The sequence below is a fragment of the Lygodium microphyllum genome, chromosome 8, assembly GCF_053477565.2.
Source record: "Lygodium microphyllum isolate KBCC chromosome 8, Lygodium_microphyllum_v1.1.10, whole genome shotgun sequence".
Lineage (NCBI taxonomy): Eukaryota > Viridiplantae > Streptophyta > Polypodiopsida > Schizaeales > Lygodiaceae > Lygodium > Lygodium microphyllum.
In genome coordinates, this window is record NC_141142.1 from 117,379,630 (window position 1) to 117,401,848 (window position 22,219).

Genomic DNA, 22,219 nt, shown 5'->3' on the forward strand with positions numbered 1-22,219 from the left:
CGACACTCCTTCTCCCCCGTAGTGGTGCTGCCATCGTCATCAGCCTGATCTGGTGCCCTCACTGACGCTGTGGGCTGCGTGCAGGGACTGATCAGTCCATTTCAGTGTATTCAGCATTCATTTCAGTCAGTGCAGATTTCTCTTCCTTATTTTCTGCTTTCTCTCTCTCTCTCCCTCCGTGTTCGTATTTCCTCTTCCGTTGCGCACTCTCACAGAGCTAGCCTCGGATAGAGATGCTTATCTCCCAAAGGTTTTGCATGAGAATTTACATGGCCCATTCCTCCATAGCTAATAAACTATGGAGACCAAAAAAAAACGGCTTTTGCTAGCACCATGTACCTCTCTCTTGAGCTTAACTTTCAAGCCACTATCTTCTTCAATCACCCTACTCTCCCTCTCCCTCTCCCTCTCCTTCTCCCTCACTCTCTCCCTCTTATCCCCATTCCTATTCTTCTCCCTATCCCTCTGTCTCCCTATCCCTTTCTCACCTTCTCTCTCTCTCCTCTCTATCCCTCTTCCTCTTCCTTTCTCCCCCCCCCCCCCTCTCTCTCTCACTTTCAAGTTTCATTCATACATATTACATCCTCTGCCTCTCCCTCTCCCAAATCCCCCTCCTCTCCCTCTCCTTTCTCCTCATTCTTCTCCACAATGCCTAGGCCTCTTCATGATCTATCTTTAAGTCGCATATTCTATATGTGTGTAGGCTAATCTTTATATAATTTATATGCATTTTTGTAATGAACGTTCAAAACAACGTACGTATTTGCATACTAAACGTATCGTACTAAACAGACCTTGTAGGGGCTATACTCGAAAGTCTAAACAGAAGACGAGCAGCAAAGCGCTATCTTTAGAGAGCTCTATATGGAGCTAGAGGAGATTGACCGGGCATCAAGTACTCGTAGGGGATAGTTGGCTACTCCTCAAGATATTGCAGTTAATAGTAGCATACAAGTGGTTGTCAAAACATATGTGAGGCATGGTTTTCGAAGCTCTTTTGCTCCAATTACTCATGTTTCAGAGAATGCTTTTATTCAAAGGTACAGTAGGATGAGCATGGCAACCTCCTTCACGATGGGGATTTTGTTCCATATACATCAAACTCATCTAGTGATAAACCTAAGTCTCATTTGAGTGATGGGTTTGAGGACTCATCTGACTAGAAGCCTTTAGATGCTTTTTGGCATTTGTATCTCCTACTTTTTTATACTTGCATACAGTACTTGTGACTTGCCATTATTGTAGCTAGATCTCAAGACTTTTTTTAAACCCATTGTACATGTTTTCAATCTTATAAATGAAATTGGAGTATACATTTTGTCTCAACCACTTGTCATGTTCATGAATCATTGTTGAAAGGATCATACCTAACTACCCTGACTAGCAACATCAGATTTGCTGCATTTTGTTGTTCTACCCTACCATACAGCTGTCATATCAGCATCTACTACTGTTTTTTAATGCTACAACTATTACCTCCTTTTCTCCTGGTGGAACTCCACTATTTGCTGCCTGTCTAACACTAATCCAAATCCTACTACCATGTTTGCTGCTGCCATACATTTATGAAGGCTCTCTCCTATATTTTGGGAGCCATCAGAGTACGACATACTCTCCAACTCGTATTCTCTGCCTTAATCAGCATCATATATTGCAACCAGCCTTCCTTCTCGAATAGGGTGGTTTAACCTGATTATGCACTTAATTACAGCAATCAGCAAATAAACATAAACTGAAATGCTCACTTTACCTTCATAAACTTGGACAATGGACACCCTGTTGGCCCCAAAACTGGCGCCCCTTTCGGTATTTCTTTAATTTCAATTGCTAACGGATAAATTACAAGCCGAGATTTCACGATCTCCTTGGCTGATTCAAAAGCCCCTTGCTGTTCCAATAATCAACAAAGCATTCGGGCAAATTGCCCCTTGATTTTCACCTAGGACTTGCTCTAATGGAACCCCAACTGGTCAAATGCTGCCCCAAGTTCACAATAGATGGGTTGGCATCTGAAATCCTCACAATTCCACGAATTTCCGGTGCTGATTTCAGTACAATGCCTTTGATTGATGGCACGAGTCCCAAGGTGGCTGCTAAACCCTAATTACTGCTGTAATTTAGGATTTACAGCAGTAAACTCTCTGCTGTCCACCAAATTTGGCTGTACTCTGCTACCAATGGCTGAGAATTGCTGAGAATGCTTGAGCATAGACTAGAGGAGATGAGAGAATGTTGTAGAGAGAGAGAAAATCAGCTGAAATGTATCTTTTGATTCGTAGCTCTGATGACAAATCTAACGGCACCAACAGCTTCAAAAAGGAAGTAAAACACCAGCTCTGCTAGCAAGCCCTCCTCTTCTACCGCCGCCTCTCTTGAGGCGGAAGACAAAACCTGCTGCCCCCTGTCCTGTCGCGGTGCGCGATCAATCGTCGTCACCTCTCAGAGCCAAATCTGATCACCTCCTCTCCCTCCACCAATCTCAGAATGGCTACAATTCAGCTTCCACCACCCTTCAACAGCCTTCTCCCTAGTTGCATGGGAAAGTTTTGCCAAGTGGCAACCTTCCTAATGCATTTTCAGTCATTAAATCAATTTTTCAGAATTAATTAATTTCAGCCCTTTTGACCCTGCCCAAAATTAAACATGCCCATCTGTAATGAAATTAGCTAGGCCATTTGCAACTTGGAGTGGTTCCCAACCTCTGTTGACAACCACTCCAACCTCTGTTGACCTTTAGACTAGCATTAATTAATTAATTAATTAATGCTAGTCCCTAGTGTCACCACTGACACTTAATGGCCAAACAATTGTCCTAGGGTCCAACCTGGCACCAACTAACCACCAAAACCCAATTGGCATAACTTAACACAACTTTTGCCTTTAACACCTACTGCATCCTCAGGGTCCTTGGCCCGTTCCCATGAAATAACTGCCATGTGCATCACATGTGCTAAACAACCTTGCACATTTGATTAATAACTTAATCAAATGTTACTAGCAAGATTAAAGCATCTCAAAATTTCACATCCAAGTGACATATATATTCAACATTCATTATTCATTCATTATCTTCTTCAATGTTCATTGTCTCTAAGCTACTCTAATCCTAATTTTATTCTTTTATAAATCTATTATTTGTCATATGATTGTGTCTCTTATCTATAGACGAGTATTTCTTTATAGAGATGATCTTGCAAGACACACATGATTGCTAGTACCCTCTCTCAAATCTTGGATGTGGCAGAAGGCCAAAGAAGATGGAATGGTTTCAAAAGTGGCAAAAGAAGTGCCCATGATGATGAATTCCGTCGATAAAAAAGCTCCTCATGATCCTAGGAATCCCCCTCTAAAACATAAGGAGCCAAGGAATCCATAGTTGCATCACTGATATTTTCCCCCTCTAAAAGGGATAGGGGGAACAAGGGAACCGCCAAAGGAGATAGTGAAGGAAGGAATGGAACCTATGGAAAAAATGGTGCACAAGCAGGGATGGGCATGGCTATGGAAGGCTGCCGGGAAGGACCTTGGACAATGAAAGCGGAATGGAGCTCGTAAAGCTTTCTCTCTCCTACCAACCTTCCGCTAAAGTAGCTCATGAAGAAGAATCCTCAATAAAGACAATCGACTTAGTGAAGACAACCCAAGTATTAAGTCTAATAAGGCCATAAACAAAGAGAATTGGGAAGCCAAGTCTGGAACAATGTAGGACCTCCAAACGGAGCTCAATGGACGATCAAGCAATAATGGCAAAGTGACAACACTACTAATAGACACTGAACAAATGTCACCAATAGCAACTATACCCTCAGATGGACAAATAGCTTAGTCAGAACAAATCTCCTCGAGGATTTGTATGACTCAAAGCACCACTGTCAATAAGCCAAGGCCTCTCTAAATCCGATGAAGAAGACCCCTCCTCCATCTTATGAATCTGAAGAAACATAGACTCATGTGTAACTGTTGGTGAAAAAGTGGAGGACTTAAATATTTTAGCTCCATCCTTCATGCCCATATGAAGATGAGGGTATTTCTTCCAACAATTCTCCTCAAGATGAGTGCCCTTCCCATAGTGTGGGCATTTAGGCTTCTTTGAATCTATGTCAAAGCCCGAGCAAGACTCCGAATGTTTAACATGCTTCTTCTTGTCCTTGGCCTTCTTGTTGTCTCCTCCCAATGCAATAAAAGCTTTATAAAGATTGGATCCACTATTACCAATCTCTTTGAATCGCTCTTTGTGCTCCAAAACAAGCAGAGTTAGCTCTTCCCATAGAAAAGTTTCCCAAACCCTAGAGGTAAGCAAGCTTGTATAGAAGACGTCATACTTGGGATATGGCAATTGAGTAATGAGTATCATCGCCATATGCTCCGATAAAATCGTCCTATGGAGCGATGCAAGCTAATCCCACATGTCCTCCATCTTATTGATATGATCCTGCATAGAAGAGAATCATCCACAAAAAGCATCAAGCATCCAGAGTTTCTTCTCTATGGTGATGCAGTGGGCAAAGGACTTCTAATGGTAGAGAGAAGAGATCTCCGTCCACACCTCTGTTGCAATCTGAAGTCTGCACACATGAACAAGGACAGAATCCTACAAACTCATGAAGAGAAGAGAAAGGGTCGTGCTCTAAAATTGAGCCAAACCCAAATGGATGCTTGGTCCATCATAGAACCAATGCCACGATTCTCCACTAAACAAGGGATTGGGGTAGTAACAAAGTCCCATAAGTCAAAGGTGTCAAGGGCACTCTCCACTTTGGATGACAAAGTAAGTAGTTTGCACCATCAAGTTGATCTTCTTTGGGAAGAGAAGAAAGCACAAGAATCTAAACAAAGGGAGCCATCATGGCAATGCGAGGACCTATAGTACAAGCCCTATGAGAAACATGTAGAGAAGCAGGGGGGAAGAAGGATGTTCCGATCTTCTTGACCTATCAGAGCAAGAATGAGGCTCTGAATGTCAATCTTCACATCGCTCTTCAAGACAATCGGACCAATGGGACTGCCTATTAAAGGAAGACTAAACAATCTCCTCATCTATGATCTACGTCATCAAACATGTCAAACCAATACTCCATAACTATTCAAATAGACTTGCAAACACACAAAAAACTCCTACATTTTGGGTTTGGGCTGGCCAAGCAGAGGGAAAATCAGCTACACCCTGCAAAGAGAAGCTGTAGATGCCCCGCACCTTCATAGAAGGCCCAAACAAGGTAGAAAATCTGCATTCTTCATGACAAATTTGCTCCAAACAGCAAGCTAAGTATGGTCTTCATAGAATCTCTGAGTCCTCACTTTGGCTCTAATACCATGTGAGTGTGCAATGAAAGAGGATTTAGGAAGCACGAACACAAAGAGAGAAGGGAAGAGAAAGTCTGCAATGAAAGAAGAGAATGGAAGGAGAAAGCCTACATTATACTCCAAAAAATACTAAATACAAAGAGGACTTATCAATCCCTACACACAACCCAAGGCGTCAGTGAGAGCGCCGGATCAAGCTGATGATTGAAGGCAACATTGAAGACCGCCTATTCTTCTAGATACACTGGTGTACTCGAGTTATGTACATGAGTTATGTTTATGATATTGTGCTATGGAGATTCCCTCTCTCTAGTCTTAGACATAAAGAGAATGCAGTAGATGGATTGAATTCTTGATGATTCAAACTTAAGAAAGCTAGAGTTCTTTATCTAGATGTGCTCTCAAGAATCATATGTGGAGTCTCTTGACCTAGAGTTGATGCTTATGATACATGCATGAATCTCTGAATGTCAGAGTATGCTAAAACCTGCATTAGAATAATCTGTGAATAGCCAAAAATGTCAAAAACTAGCCGACTTGATCCAAGAGGAGCTGTAAATGCTGGTCAACTACAATAAAATAGTGGAAAAATGTTGTTGCCATCATAAATGTTAGTCACCTCATCCTATGTGGTGTGAACATACTCAAAAGCCACTAGAAAAGAAATGCACTAAGTTCGTCGAAATAGCCAGCCAGTGTGCATCAAAAGTGCTGCATTTAATAGTTCTCTACTTTCATTGCGCTGCCATGCCTTCTTCTTCAGCATCTAGAATTCAGCATTGGTAGTTTGCCGCACTCAATATCTATTCTGGAGTCTGAAACTCTCCCTCAGCCCACTCCCACAAAAGACTAGCTGTTGGGCAGCCCTCTACTCCTTGAGCATCCATTGTATCACACCTCACATACCCAGTTTGTTCATTGAGTTTTCATTCAGCATTCTTCATTCATCTCTTTCTTCTTCATTTGCATTTTGTCTAGGTTCATTGTGTTAGTTCTATCCATACACAATATTTGGGCAATATGAACATGTAGGTGAAAAGAAGCGGGGGCAGGTCAAGTCCCATGAGAGAGCTAAGTAGGTAGACTAATTGGGAGTCACTTTTGAGTCTTGTAATAATAACAGATCTTAGGTCCAAAACTTTGACAAGTTTTGCACAACCATTGAACGATGGAAGGAGGGGCAATCCTATGGTGTTATTGATCATAAAGCTGAGGGGGACGTTTGCTGTAGGGTCCTGGTTAAACATGTCTCTTGTAGATGACAAGTATGAGTCGAGTGTCCTGTAGGTAAGTGGGGTCTGATATTGTTCTGAAGCCAAGACTTGACTCATACAAAGGCAATCCTTGTTGGAAGTATCAATTCAAGCACGTTCCTTTCCGTTCAATCAATTTTTATTGCAGTCTGGTACGTACAATCCAACAAAGGCTGTATTAAAAGCACTAGAAATGCACTGAGAGAAAAGCCTGAACTCAATCTACCAATGTTTTGCCAGGACGAAGAGATAACTTAAGAAGCTTGTAATCCAAGTTCATAAGGCCAGAAAGAATGGATCAGTTACTTGAAAGGCTTTTTCCATGTTATCAATAAGAAGCTCGACTTGTTACCTGTTCGTAGAAGAAATGATCATCACACACTTGAATGATCAGTTTTTCCCAGCGCCTGCCCAGTTTGATGCCGTAGCGCGAGTCCTTGAGCCCCTTGAACTGCTCTGCATACTTCCCATTCGATAGAGTCTGAAAGATAATCAGAGTCTCATCCAGATCCCAGACATAGACCCTGGAGACCATTGGAGCTGTGTTCAAGCCACGATCCGAAGCATGAAGCAGCTGATTTTCATCCCATGTGTATCATATCAGATTGATCCACAGACTTCGTTTATTGTCACAAAGCTCCGTTTGCAGGACATGGATGGTTACCTTGTGGAATAATATCGCTGTTCTAGAGCTTTGACACGAGTGAGATCAGCAGCTTAAACGGCATGATCCAATCCGTCGTGCATCAACTAACCGTGTTCTTTTGCTCAGATTTCTCGTCGTCAACCCAAATTTGTCCTCGAAACACCTTGTGAATTGAGAAAAACGGGCAAAGACGTACCCAACCCCACGTCATCTTGCATTAGCCAATGATCTGATATTTAACTTTTGAGGCCGATCTAAGTATTGTTAGTAGTGCTTGTAAGGGCATATGCTATTGTGATTCCTAATGTTGAGAAACACAAATGGATTTAGTAGATCTCGACTCTTCGTGCTTGTGAGTATGCGGACTCAGAGAAAGAGCAACAATTGTGGACTTAGCAAAACTCTAAGGGCATTTGCTATGGTAGTACTACTCGATGAATACATGTGGATAAGAGCACTAAGTTAGTTAAAGTATACCGGTAGGCTCTCCCTTATGAATGTGACTCGCTCACAAATCCTCCCATGTACCTTCGATTTCACTTTTGATAAATCAAAGCATTAACTTTTTGTAAGTCATAAGAATCCTTATCCTGTCACCATAGGGAAATGATTCATTTCAAGGGTAGGTGCCTTCCAACTTGTTTCCTCTTTATGAGCATGCTCTAAGTTTTTGTAGTCAAATGCAAGTGGAAGAACTATGCAATTAGGATCCTTATAGTGCATTGCCATGACCCTTGGAGTGTTGCATTAGAAGGTGTGGGTTTAAGATTATGTAGGGATGTGTGTGCACATGCACACATGAAAATTGCTACACAAAGGTGCATATGAAGGTGTGGGTTCAAATTTATGTATGGTGCATATGTGTCTCCAAAGCAAGCCAATCTTGAATCTTGAAATTGTGGGAAATGAGAGGTTGGAACCCCTAGCTCGCTTCTTAGGAGACTGCCCATCTCACTTTGTCAGCACAATTGTGCAATTGACTAGAAGGTTTCTACAGTTGGCCTTGCCTTCAAGATCCCAAAACATGAGGTGATGAAGGACTTTTGTCCCCCCACTTTTTTCTAATACCTCTCAATTACCTACCTATGTTCCCATGTGCCCAAACTGAAAGGCCCCAAAACAAGGAGAAGCCATTATAGCATGAGCATTGGTACATTGGAAAAGGTCAAGCCAAATGGTTGTGGGATGGCCTATGTGGACTTGACTATTAGGTCAAGTGGGAAATAGTTAATGAAGGATAGCAAAGTGTACACCCAAGGCACCTTGCCTAGAGCGTGAGGTGTCAAAACCCCTATCACGGGGTCCAAGACATTAACCCCAACTAAGGGTAAGCTCCTCCAATTTAGTCGGTAAAGGAAATATCCCATAAATCAACATATAATATAGGTGGATAGCAATCAATGGGACCATATGGTGACCCATGAGTGATAAGTCAATTCAAATCATCCACATGTCAAATAGGCGAGCCCCAATACTATATAGCACTCACACTTGTACCCATTGTCCTAATTTTCACATTTGTCTAAGCCATCATCAAAGCTCATGGTAGATGAAGCCTTCAACCGCCATTTGTTGTTTTAATCTAGTATAATAGGCATTTTATTTTTTCGAATTTCCTCATATTCTCGTGTTTGTTATTGTCTTTTGTTATATTGTGTTTTCTTTCATGGTGTATTCGAATTCTAGGTGCTCTTATTGACATTGTCGAAAATAGTGTAGGCAAATTTGGCTCTCCCATAGTAGAAAAGACTACAATGAATATGGTACGAAAGGAAGCAACAATGTGGCTATACCATTATAGAATGAGGGAATTCATGCACCCATCTTCACATAAGGAAAACTTAATAGGACCAACTATATTTTTTGGAAGTTCATGTTGCAAGAATTTACTTAGCTTTGCCAAAAATTGAAAAAATTTCCTAAACAACTAATTGCCAAAGAATAGAGTTGAGAGAGAAGAGTGCACGAGAGACTAGTTGGATATAATCATCCCCCTATGCATGGGTGGCACATCCTCCATGTATATATTCATTTAAGTTTATTCTCTTGGTACTAAAAATGCAAAAGATGTCCCAAAAATAGGTCACACTGTTCTCTTCATTACATGGCTTATTTTTCACAACTCTTGTCTCCAAAGTGAATTATTTTTCCTAAAGATAAGATCTAAAATATCAATCCTAATCTAAATAAGATATACATCAATAAAATAAAAATTTCAAGATTTTATAAACTAGCCCACAAATAATCACTAGTGCTTGTGCGTATACAACTATCAAGCTAATGAGTATGCATCCAAAATAAAATAATTATGTGCTACTTGAGTGCCCAATAAATATCCTCACCATAAGTACTCTTTAAAAGATAATGGTTTCATTTCATAATCTACTTCACCAAGAACAAATGATATTAGTCCGTGCCATTTAACTACTAAGCATGAGCAACTAGTTTCATACGCAAGCTACAATCTTGTGGTAATTAAACAATATTGAGATTCCATAAAAGTAAATTAAATCATCATCTTATTTTCCTGTAATTTTGATCATGTGCCAAGGAGTTAAGAAATGAACTATCCTCAATTGAATAAAATAATCCAAAGCCCCAACCACATGCTAGTGCTACCTCAATGCAACAAATTTGCATTAAAATAATAAGAAAAATAAAAAGCTGCATGCATATGTCATATAGGTGATAGAAGCTCCAAAGTGACATGTATTGCTTCAGCAAGATACAATGTTTGCTATTCATTGTGTATGACAATTTCCAGCCTGTCAATGGCTTTCAAATCTGAGTGTTCTGAGCAAGAAATCTCAGCTCCAAGACATTTGATCCAATGTATACATGTTTTGACACATTCTTGTGCTTTAAAGATGCCTTCTGAGTGTAGTACAAGGCTCCTGTATGTCAATAATGACTGAATGCATGCTGTCCATTCATTTTCACAGCAGTTCAGAACTGATTACGGATCTGTGTCTATTACTCCAGCTCATAATAGAGCTCCCACACAAGCATTTGCCTCTTGTACTCTTCAGATACCTTCAAGAGTGAGCATACATGCCTTATGAGTCTTGTCCAAGTGCCCCATTTGATGTTTGACAGGTTGCAGTCCACCCAGCTCTACAGGCGTAGTTCACGCTGATTTAGCAGGGGTTGTTGTTGTACACAGTGGCTTGTACTACTTCAATTTGGTGAATCTATACATACTCCCAAAATGAAACTAAGATAGTCGTAGATTTTTATATATCATTGCTTCAATGTAGCGAATCTATGACCTTTGGACTTTTGATGTAATTGTGAATGGTAAATAGCAATTAAAGAATCATAAGCAGGAAATAAAGATGATTTTTAAATTCATTGAGATTCCTCAAGAGAATGGTTTTTATATTTGACTAAATATTAGTGACAATGGTTAAAAGTTCGTATAGTGGTCTAGTCATGGTCTTTTATCTTTTCGAAAACTAAAATCTCAATATCGTCATCTAACAAAGGTAGATCCTCAACAACAAGAGTAGTAGGAGGTGTACCTCAAATGGGTCTCAATATACTGATATGAAAGGAATTATGAATTTGCCAATGTGGAGGTATACCCAAGTAGAAAACATTATCATTAATATTTTGTACAATGGGAAATGGACCATAATAGCGAGAGGGGCCAATTTAATATTTGGATGTCTAGATTTTAAATCGGTGCATTTCTATGCACAACCATACCAAATCATTTTCATTAAATTTAATGGTGTGATGTCCCTTATTGGCTTGAATAGTGTGGTGCAATTACGATTGTCTCTAAAATTTTCTTATGTTTAGATGCCAAAGCATCGAAAACAGGAATATCAAAAGTGATAATGGTCATGGGAATGGCAACTTCTTACCACATACAATTTCAAAAGGTACTTAGCTAGTAGGAGGGTGTGGTGTATTATTATAAGAAAATTATAAAATAGGTTAATGTTGGTCTTAATTATTAGGTTGATCAATCATACAAGATCGAAGGAGATCTAAGATAGTACTGTTAGTAGCCTCGATTTTTTACCATTGCTTTTAGGATGGAAAGTAGGTGTGAAGTCCATTTTAGAATCTAAGTTCTTGAATAAAACAATTTAAAAGTGATTGTAGAATTGACAATCACGGCCCCTGATAAAAGAATTTGGGAAAAAACATGGTGCAAAAAGATAGTGCTAATGATAAGTTTGGTAGTTTAAGGAGTAGTTAAAGTCTTTTTACATGGAATAAAATAGGCATGTTTGCTAAATTTATCAACAATGGTCCAAATTATATCATTATAGGCTAAAGTAGTTGGCAAATTGATGATGAAATCCATGGAAATATATTCTCATAGACCAGTAGGAACAGATAAAACATGAGCAAACCAAATGTTTTACCATGATATTATTTAGTCTTTGACATATAAGACATTCAAATACAAATTGAGCTATATCACATTTTAAATTAGGCCAATTAAAAAAAATTGCAAGCAATTAAAGTAGATTGAATACCTCTATGGCACATAATATAGGGTGATGCATGCATTTCGTTCATAGCCATGACCCTGAATGGTACAGATACACACAACTTCTTTTGGAAATATAGAAATCCATTAATAAAAGTATAATCATTGAAAATAAAAATATTAGAGTCATGCATGTGATGCTATACATAACAAAATCATGATTTGAAGGGCAAGCAAAAATCATGGAAACAAAATATTGAATTTCTATTGAATAAATATGATTTAAATAAAAAATTAATATTGTTAAAACCAAGAATAGGATGAGTAGAAAAATGATCATAGGGCTAACAACTAAGAGCATCAGCTACTACAACATTAGCATATCTTGGTTGATATTGAATCATAGGATAGAAATTATGAATAAAAGAAGCCCATTTAGTATGCTTTGTCACAAATTAGTGACTAAGATAAAATATGATTTATAGCTTGTTGATTAATCTTTATTAAAAGATTTGAACCCATAAGGAAATTTTTTTGTTATCTAAATCATGGACAATGACTAATAATTATTTATCATAGGTGCTATAACTTTGCTTGGACGGTTTCAGTTTGTAGCCCTTGTAGGCAATGGGATGGTCATTATGCATGAGTACAATGCCTATTCTTGATCCATTGGCATTGGCATTGGTGACAACCAAGAAGAAAGGCTAAGGTAATTACAAGATAGGAACATGAGTCAATAAATATTTAAAGAATCAAAAGATTTTTGTTGGCTCTATCCCCAGTGAAAAACACTATTTTTATGAAGTAAAAGTGTTAAGAATGAACCTATAACTTTTGTTATAGGTTTATTAAATAAATTTTTTAATTGATTATCAACATTCCATCATTGTGTTTTTCGATGATATTTTGGTTTTTAGTAAATAAAAAACTGAACAAAAATAGTTTTTAATTTACTAAAAGCTAATCACTTATATGCTAACCTTGCTAAAACGGTGTTCTTTCAAGATCAAATTGAATATCTAGGTTATATTGTTTCTACCCAAGTATCAATGTGGATCCAAAGAAAGTGTGTATTATTAATGAATGACATGTCCTTAGAAATGTGACATAACAACAAATTCATATTGTCCAAATTGTGTGCAAAAAGTAATTCTAACAATATCAGTAGTGTTCATTCTGATTTGATGGTATCCTAATTTTAAATCAATTTTGCTAAAGATTGAAGCTCCCTTTAGCACATCATCAACACGAGTTATATAATATCAATGTTTGATAGTGATTTGGTTAAGTACTCTATAGTCGATTCACATATAGTATATAATTTTTCTTTTTGACAAGAAGTATAGGCTATCCAAAGGGGTGACTAACTAGGAAGAAAGAGGCCTTTATCTAGAACCTTAGTGATCTGCCATTGAATTTGCTTTTGGTGAATTGAGCTATGCCTACAAGATGCCTTCTGTGGAGGAGAAACTTAGGAAATAGTTCTTATAGTCTAAGTCTCCTCAAGAGGATGGCAACTAAGGTGATTAGTCATTGACAAAGCAATCCTCATAGGTAGCTAGAAAATGCTTTTTTGGTGTCGTAAGAAGTGTAGTCTCAGGATCCTCAACCTATATGACATAAATCATGCAAGCTTTATTTTATTTCCTAAGAGCATGCTTGGCTTCAATATATGAAAGCAAGGGAAATAACTATAAGTCGACATTGATATGTAGAGTGATATCTCTCCCTGAACTTTAAATATTATTAAATGTCTATGGTAGTCAATATCAGAGTCATACTAATGGCAAAAAGGCATATCTAGACTGTTAAGGAGCCACAAGAAATTTACATTTTTCTTTATAAGATCCCATAGTTATTTCAAGATCTTTAACTTCATGAGCTCCGTTATACCTTATTCCTTTAAAAAGCAAATTTTACCTTATACAAAGATGGTGTAGTTTCCAAATGTAGTCTTCTAATCAATTTCTCAGAAATAAAATCATGTGAGCTATCATCATCATGCAAAATAACTACATCGAAATCTCAAACAATGTCTTGCATCTTGTCTTATTCCTTTGAAAAGCAAATTTTACCTTATACAAAGATGGTGTGGTTTCCAAATGCAGTCTTCTAATAAATTTCTCAGAAATAAAATCATGTGAGCTATCATCATCATGCAAAATAACTGCATCGAAATCTTGAATAATGTCTTGCATATTTAATAAAGTATGAGGAGAAACATGCATACCTTGCTTATCTTTAGTTTTTGCCTCTTATTGTAGAGAATTGATGGTCTAATCTAGAGCATAGTTTGGCACTTCTTTTATATTGTGCAAATGAACAATGATATTGTTGTTGGTACTCTTGTTGTTAATGTTGTTATTGTTATTGTTGTTGGGTAGTTTAACTTGGTAATTTTCTCATAGATGGCCAAGATGACCACAACAATAACATGTTGGTTTAAACTTCTTACATTGTGCATTGAGATTTGTATTTTAAAAAATTACCATGTATGTTCCATGTTCTTGGTCCATAGTGCCTCTAGGTATGAAATTGGGCAGACAAGAAGGTGGAGTAGCATTTTAGCAAAAAGAAATCAAAGGCTTTTGTAGATTGCGATTGTGAAAATGGTTTTGAATAGATTTTGAGTGCAAAGGATGTGTGCAATAGCTTGAAATTCTTTTTCAACATCGTGAGCATGGGATATGGCATCTTGTAAAGAGGAAGGGTTAAAAGAATGGACCTCAACCAAATTATGATGTAGGAGATTGCTTTGTTGTGTTGAAGAGTAATCTCTAGAAGAGGAGATTCGACATTCATTTCTTTAGTATTTGAATGCTTTTCATCTTTAATATTCAAAGGCTATGTCATCTTCAAGAAATAATAATCTTAGTGGAGAAATAGACTGGTGAAGAGTTTTGCAAAAAAATGTGGCATATGAACAAGCTTTGAGATGATAAGAATCTTCAAAATATCCTTCATGAAAATATTGCAGAGGAATATAAGCTTGTAGACAACTTACGGCTAAACTTATGAGCAGAGAACTCTTTGTATATAAACTCGAATGAAGAAGAGAAAATATTCATGCAAGAACAATGCTTAAGGTAGCCCGTGGAATGAATTTCACTACATGCGAGTATGGTCGTGATATACTGGTTGTTATCTATCCCTCTACTGCATAGAAAGAGGGGCTTGAAGGATCTCACTATGTTCGAGGAACAGACTTCAATAATCCCCATGAAAACAATGCTTAAGGGGGGTGGTAAATAAGGCTTAGTGGGAAAGGGTCCCCCTTGATCAGAAAAATGGCTACTGGGCTTTTTAAAAAAAACAACAAAGTAGCTTATATAAGCTCTATAGCTTATACTAAGCTTATATGGGACACATATACTCTCTAGGAACGCATTCCTTTTATATATAAGTTTGATAATTGATCAATTAAGGATGTTTTGGGGTGATTTAATATGGTTAATTAGCATATAATGCATTTAAAGCTCAATGGCAAGTGATAAAAAGAGAGATGATATATGGAATCCAAGTAGACTTAGAGGATCTCAAGTAGATCAAAATCCACAATAGAGTAGCTCGTAGACATACTAGCTTGAGAAGAGGCAAGAAATAAAAGAAACCCAAGAGGCATAAAACCAAAGGTAGTTCACATTGCATACCTTAAGGACAAAGCCTTACCATAGTAGACACACAAGGAAACCTAAAGCTAATTGTGTCTATAGAACTAACAAGGGTAACAAGCGACATTTCCTAACACCGAGTTTGTTGAATATTCCATTGTCTTGAGACCAATTCCAAGGTGAGAAGTGTCTTCCTTGAGAAAATAGATTGCTACTTCTATCCCCTTTCTTGCTATTATATACCTAATTGAAGCCCTAATAGTTAGAGAAGAGCCAAACATAATGTGTGAGTCAAGATTGAATGATCGAAGCCTAGGGTTTGACCTATAATTTCCATAAGATATCCGAAATCTCAGCACTCAATTTGACTATGAAATGAGAGTAGAGCACACAAGGAGACCAGTGGAAGAGAAGTTGGTGGACACATCAATAAAAAGAAGGTTAGGTTATGATGTTTTGTAACATTTAGCTAGATATACAAAAGTGAAAAAGTATGTTAAACTTCAAAAATAGGCTAAGGTAAGGCAAATCCAAAGAATTATAGACCTAGCAAGAGGTAACACTCTACTTGGTCATGAACCACCCTCAGAATGACTTAGAGACATGAATCCCTAAAGCAAAAGCATTGATAGCCTATGATAGGCATTCAAAACATGAGGAATACCCTTCCTCCATCAAATGTTGACCAATGTACTATCTTTGCATGGATACGCTCACTCTTGGGATGGCTTTAATCCCTTGCAATATGTATGTGAGTGAATAGGAAAAGACCATAACCAGGGATAAAGCCTCGGATAGTATACTACCATCAATACCTCTTTGCATGATGGTAGGCAATTCAATTAAGGGAAAGGTCTCTAGCACAAATTTTGAAATACTTGCAACTAAGCTAAAGCCAATTATAGTCCTTGATTTTCTTAGAGGAGCCTTGAAGAATAGCCTAAAAGCAAATTTGAAGCCCCTAGAAAAACTTCTGGAAGCTCACAAATGGAAGTGGACAATGATGCATGACATAGATCACATATACAAATATGTCCTTTTGGAGAAAGATGGAGCTTTAGGTGATGTTGAACAAAAAAATAGCAAGTCATCCAAAGGATGGGACTTACAAGAGAAGCACATTGATGATGAATGAAATGGTGTTTGCATAGTGAATACCATAGAAATTGACATGAAAGATGAGATTAAGTACCATTTTCTTATATTAAGATCAAAGTCATTGAGAAAAGAGAGCACACCCTTTATGCTCTCATTGGACAAGGGAGTTGATTATCACCTTTTCATGCATGATTCTTGGATATGAATAGGGTAACCTTAGTTGATTCCAATAGCTACAAAAATCAACCCATATAGGGATAAGTTATACACACTACTAGGGAAATGCAAAATAATTCTAATGAAGATTGAAAGCCATATTATGGTTTTTAATGTGCTACCAAATGCAGAAGTTGAAAAACAAACCCTGTTAGATAGAACCTTCAAACAACAAGCCAAGTCCACTATCAACTATGATACTCAATGTATACACTTAGCCTAGCTCAATTTGAAAATCACCGTGCCTTTTAGCAAGGGCAATCTTATTTCTACAAAGCACAATAAACCACTAATGGATTTAACAAAACATAATGATACCTCTACTAAGGGGCTAAAGGCTTCCTCAAACATTAATTAAAAGCACAAGAGGATGAATAAAAACCAGTGACTAGGTACCTAATGTTAAAGGAACCTAAAAGAAGTGGGTTTCTAAGGCAAACCAGTGAGTAGGTACCTAATGTTAAAGAAACCTAAAAGAAGTGGATTTCTAAGGCAAAAGGAACTAGTAATGAGATTGTTTATATTGTGAAACAAGAAAGTAGATCTAGTTTCAATAACTCAAGACTAATGTGTTGAAATATTTGTTTTGAGCATTTCTTTGCATGCAAACACAATATGAACCTAGCCTTTAGGGAGAGAGAGAGAGAGAGAGAGAGAGAGAGAGAGAGAGAGAGAGAGAGAGAGAGAGAGAGAGAGAGAGAGAGAGAGAGAGAGAGAGAGAGAGAGAGAGAGAGAGAGAGAGAGAGAGAGAGAGAGAGAGAGAGAGAGAGAGAGAGAGAGAGAGAGAGAGAGAGAGAGAGAGAGAGAGAGAGAGAGAGAGAGAGAGATGTGTTAATGTTCTTTTAAATGTCTTGAAGGTGTATATGACAAAGAGACATATATTTAGATTTTTAGTTACAATCTGCTTTGGGGTGCCATTAACACAAAATGAAATCAAACTCCTAAAGCTATGAACATCACTAAATATATCATAATGCTAAAGTAACTCAATATATGATGATTCTCCTTCTTCAAACTACTTAGTTGTGAAAAAAATTGTGATGGAGCACAAATGAGAGATGATGGAGCACAAATGAGAGATGCATGGTAGCCCAAGGTAGAGAGACCTAAATGACATGCAAGTTGTTTTTGGTAAGAAATCACACTAAAATCCATATATGCAAATTAGTTTTTAAGCATCGTATCGAAGCACTCACCATATCTTGGAAAGTCATGTATTGTCCACATTAAGATAGCTTTTAATGTAAAACCTTGTGATGATGGAGGGCAACATATATCATGCATCTCAAGATCTATTTAAAGTATCAAACTCCTCAATCAAGGGCTCTAGTGACACCATGACTAGTTTGAGAGGGGCTTCCAATTCTGAGAGAGATATCTCCTTAGTTTAGAGTATCTTGATCAGACTGTATTGTTGGCCCTACATTTGCAAATATAGTGCCTCTAACTCTCCACCTCCTCTCAACATAGTCTATAGATCCTCTTAGCTCTCAAGTTGTGGGCTGCTCTCCTAGTCTTGATCTTGAGCTGATGAGAGGAGACCCTAAGATGGTTGATGGCTACTCACATCTCATGTGGTATGTATATGCCCAAGTATTAAGGTCTCTCAAGTTGTGGGTTGCTCTCCTAGTCTTGATCTTGAGCTGATGAGAGGAAACCCTAAGATGGTTGATGGCTACTCACATCTCATGTGGTATGTATATGCCCAAGTATTAAGGTCTCTCAATGAAACCATTTGTTGCAGTCCTCATAACGTGATCCCCATGGTATGACATCTTCAACCTGAGAGGCTATTGAGATGAGATCCATGTATCTTGTATGTGTAATTGGTAGAGACCTTATTGCATGTTGCATACTCCTCTCATACTAGAATGGTGGGAGGCGATTCATGTCGATGCCACATGTTGTGAGCCACAGATCTACCTATGCATACCATGCACTCACATGTTTAGCCTATGCTAATTGTTTAGAGGCCTCAAAATATCTCCAAGGGTAATCTATTTGGGTGTATGCCATGTACATTGTGTATAAAGTTGATGGTTTGGAATAAGGCCTCTCTCATCATGGGGAGTGTTGCAAACTCTACTCTAATGATCTCACGTGCTAGTTATGGTCTACTGCTAATAATTTGTGAGAGCATGATAATCTATGGTCTCTCAACTTGTATGCATGCATAGGTAGCTAGGCAAGGAGTCTAGACATGTGTTCCATACATCATGGATAGTGTGATCAATGTGTCAAATAACCACCTCCATATGCAGGGCTCGTGGGAGCAACGAAATCTCCCAACAAATTTAGTAAATGTGATCCCCAAGTAGACATATGAATCCACTACCTCCTCCTATGCTACTCTTAGTCTCCAGAGTGAATACTTATCTCCTTCGTACTAGGGTTGAAGTGTGGAAGATTAGGATCTTGGTTTTTCCTATATTAATTAGCAATCCTCATTGTGTGCAAAAGTCACATAGAGCATGGAGGTCATTGTAGACCCTCTTATGACTTAGAGACCAATACAATCTCATCATCATAAAGCATGATAGAGTGTGATATACCTACTATGTGCACCATGTGTCCTCCTCCTCGTGTGATGTGGTCCTCTATGTCATCGATGTAGAGTCCAAAAAGTGTGGGGGAAAGAGGGCATCCTTTCTTCACATTGATGGTGCTAGAGAACACACCTAGAAGTCCTTTTAGGCATCCAAATCGGTCTATCACTCTCTCATATAGTGCATAGATGCCCCAAATCATGTCTAATGGGATCCTCAATGTCCATAACCCATCTACTAGTACCATATCTCATGTGGTTGTATCAAAGGCTTTGCAAAAGACCATTCTTGACACTCTTCCATTCACAAAATCCTTGTTAGATGATGTAGCAAGACACGAAATTTATGACTTCCTAGATGGTTTTTTAGGCTACGATAAGCAAAGAATGCATCTAGAAAACATGGATAAGACTACTTTTATCATTGTATGGGGAGATTTGTTGGTAACTAGGGTCATGAATGTTGGATTAAAGAATGGACCATCGGAATTCCAAGGATAGCTCATAAAACTTTCGACCTATGCTTCACTAAGATATGGTCAATTGTAGAGAACCCCATTTGAATCAAGCTCTCCCTCTCTCCACATAGGCACTCAATTGTGCCTCCATCATTCCTCCATAGAAGTTAGCCAATAACAAAAATGATAGAAATGTTCTTCCCTTGGTGAACTATCTCCCTTAGGTGGAAATGTAGGTGTGTGAACACCCATCTCTTGTGGGTCTCAATTATGATGTGGTTGTTTGGGTCTCTCAACTCTCAAGTGGATGTGGACATCCCGCTTGATTGAGTACCATAGCTCTATCCAATGAGACACTTCTTGAAGTTAATCTCCTCTATGAGGTATCCTTGCTAGCTATCTATTGCCTAGTTTATGTCATGAACACATTTAGACAATATGGGAGTAAGGTTAGTGCATGTGAATATCTAGTTTGAGCCTACCTGTGGCAAAATATTTGATATGATTTAAATTAGGTGAATTCAAACTTGAATTGGTGAAATATTTTTAAAAAAAATGCCAATTCAAGAGACTCATTGATCAATAAATGATGGTATGAAATATATAATTTTCCAAACATTCCATTTCACTAAAACGATGGAGTCCATGAAAGTACTACTATTTATCACTTGCTTAGCACAAAGCAAGTCTAGACAAAGAAGTACTAGTTATCACTCATCAAAATTTAGGGGTTTGTTGTCATAGTAGACCATCCAGATAGAACAACAATGATCAAGTGTGGAGGATGTGTGCTTTTCATCATGAGAAAAAAGGTATTACAAGAGGCTAGCAAAAATGACATCAAAGGGGAATTAACATCCAAGAAAGTCCAAGTTTATTGTGATGGTATGCACTCAAGTGAGATGCTCATCACATTGCTAAGAGTTGTGACATGTCCTAGACAATATGAAATTATTAGAAGCAAACAAAGTGTGACGAGTTAGACAAGAGGAAACAAACAAAGTGCTAGTATCTTGTAGTACAACTAAACCCTTTCAATTGATTATATGAATCTATATACTATGAAAGCCTAAAACAATTGCAATGGGTATACACTAGTATTTGCTTATCATTGCACTAGATGGTGGACACTAAAACAAACACAAGATGACCATGTTGCAACCAAATAGAGCTTAAAATCCAATAAGCCTCCTTTTTCGATCAATTCATTTATGAATGATAAGGAGCACATGTTCACAATTTATTACTTTAATGCAATGGTTAGTCTAAGTTTATGAACAAGAGATATTGAAAGCCATGTTGGTAAGGATAATAAATGCAAATATCATTGATCAAACCTAATATTTGAATGTGGCATTGTGGGCCATTTTACCATGTATACAAGAATAATTCAGTAGCCATTATTCATTAGCACAAAGGATATGAAATATCATATTAGTGGAGAACTTGTGCACTTGCGCGAAGAAAGTATATGAGTTCAAAAATAGTCCTTAATTGCTTAAAGAAATCAATGCTTGGTTGGATGGATAGACATAGAAACCAAAGGGCGCACTAGGTCCTAATGTTCAATAAAAAAGTGGGAGAACTTTCACACATAGTAATGCAAAAGAAGGCTTAGTAGGCACTTATGTGCTAGGAGACCCATTAAGGATATTCTTGCCAACCATTGGAATCAAATTAAAAACTAATATCATTTTTGTGCAATAATGAAGTCATTATCAATTATATAAAAGGAATTGAAATTGACCTAGCCATAATAGATCTAGAACAAGTGATTTTAGGGTGGAGGAATTACTAGTAAAGAAAAAGAAGAGATATTGAAGGTGTTGGAGATCAATGTTCAACCTTGTGGATAACTATGGTAATAGCGGACTCTGTTTTTGTGAGACCTATTAGGTCTCGATTTCAACATCTGATAGTAGGAAAATGTGGCCAAATATATTGAGAAAAACCTTGGAGGGTGTTGTCTTATTGCCAACTTGGTTACATGCACATATTGAGTCATTAGTACTCTATGTCCTTATTTGGAGTGCCTATTGTGGTGCAACTTTTTCCACTCGACTTCTTAGGGTGGGTTTTTTCTTTTGGGGGGGTTTGGAGGGTGGGGATGATTTGGAGGGGATGGAGCCTCTTTACACTTGCATCTAGCACATTGTTATGCTAAATACCATTGTGGGATTCATAGAACTATTGATGGAATGTCAAATTTGGTTGCATACTCATAAACAATGCAATCAACACTCCATTTAATGTAATAGTTTTTGGCTTGTTTTATAAGCTTAACTCGTGCTTTGTGAATGTAGAACCTGAGTTTTCTCTCTCATGCTTCCTATCCACTATTAGAGCTTCCTAATAGAACCCCATGGCTAGGAAGCATTGGCTATCTACTACAATCATCTATAATAATCAAAGTTTTTCATTCTCTATAGTTGGCTCTCCATAGTCTCGTATTCTCCTCAAAACAATATGCAATCGTTGATACATACATGGATGCTGTTGTAGTCCATGCCAAGCTTTTGTAAAACATGTCACGCATCATCATGAGACTCACGCATTGTATTTGCAAGTGGTAATATATGATACTTTAGTAATTTGAAAAAAAATCTTAGAACACCTTGAAAAAGCACAATTGTTTTTT

At 37.9% G+C, this 22,219-nt stretch overlaps 1 protein-coding gene across 3 annotated transcripts in view; it reads right to left on the reverse strand.

Moving 5' to 3' along the window:
- Positions 1–7,429, reverse strand: part of LOC148032781 (protein phosphatase EYA-like) — a 126,037-nt gene extending 118,608 nt beyond the window's left edge. The window contains exons 1-2 of one of the 3 annotated variants that reach the window (XM_087683454.1): positions 7,222–7,421; positions 6,910–7,097 (exon numbers count right to left, since the gene is read on the reverse strand). In XM_087683454.1, coding sequence (XP_087539580.1) covers positions 6,910–7,092 — 183 coding nt within the window. In that variant the 5' untranslated portion in view covers positions 7,093–7,097; positions 7,222–7,421. Of the gene's footprint in view, positions 1–6,909; positions 7,132–7,221 lie in introns of all 3 variants that reach the window. The other 2 variants (XM_087683453.1, XM_087683455.1) reach the window with 2 other exon arrangements.
- Positions 7,430–22,219: the final 14,790 nt, after the last annotated feature.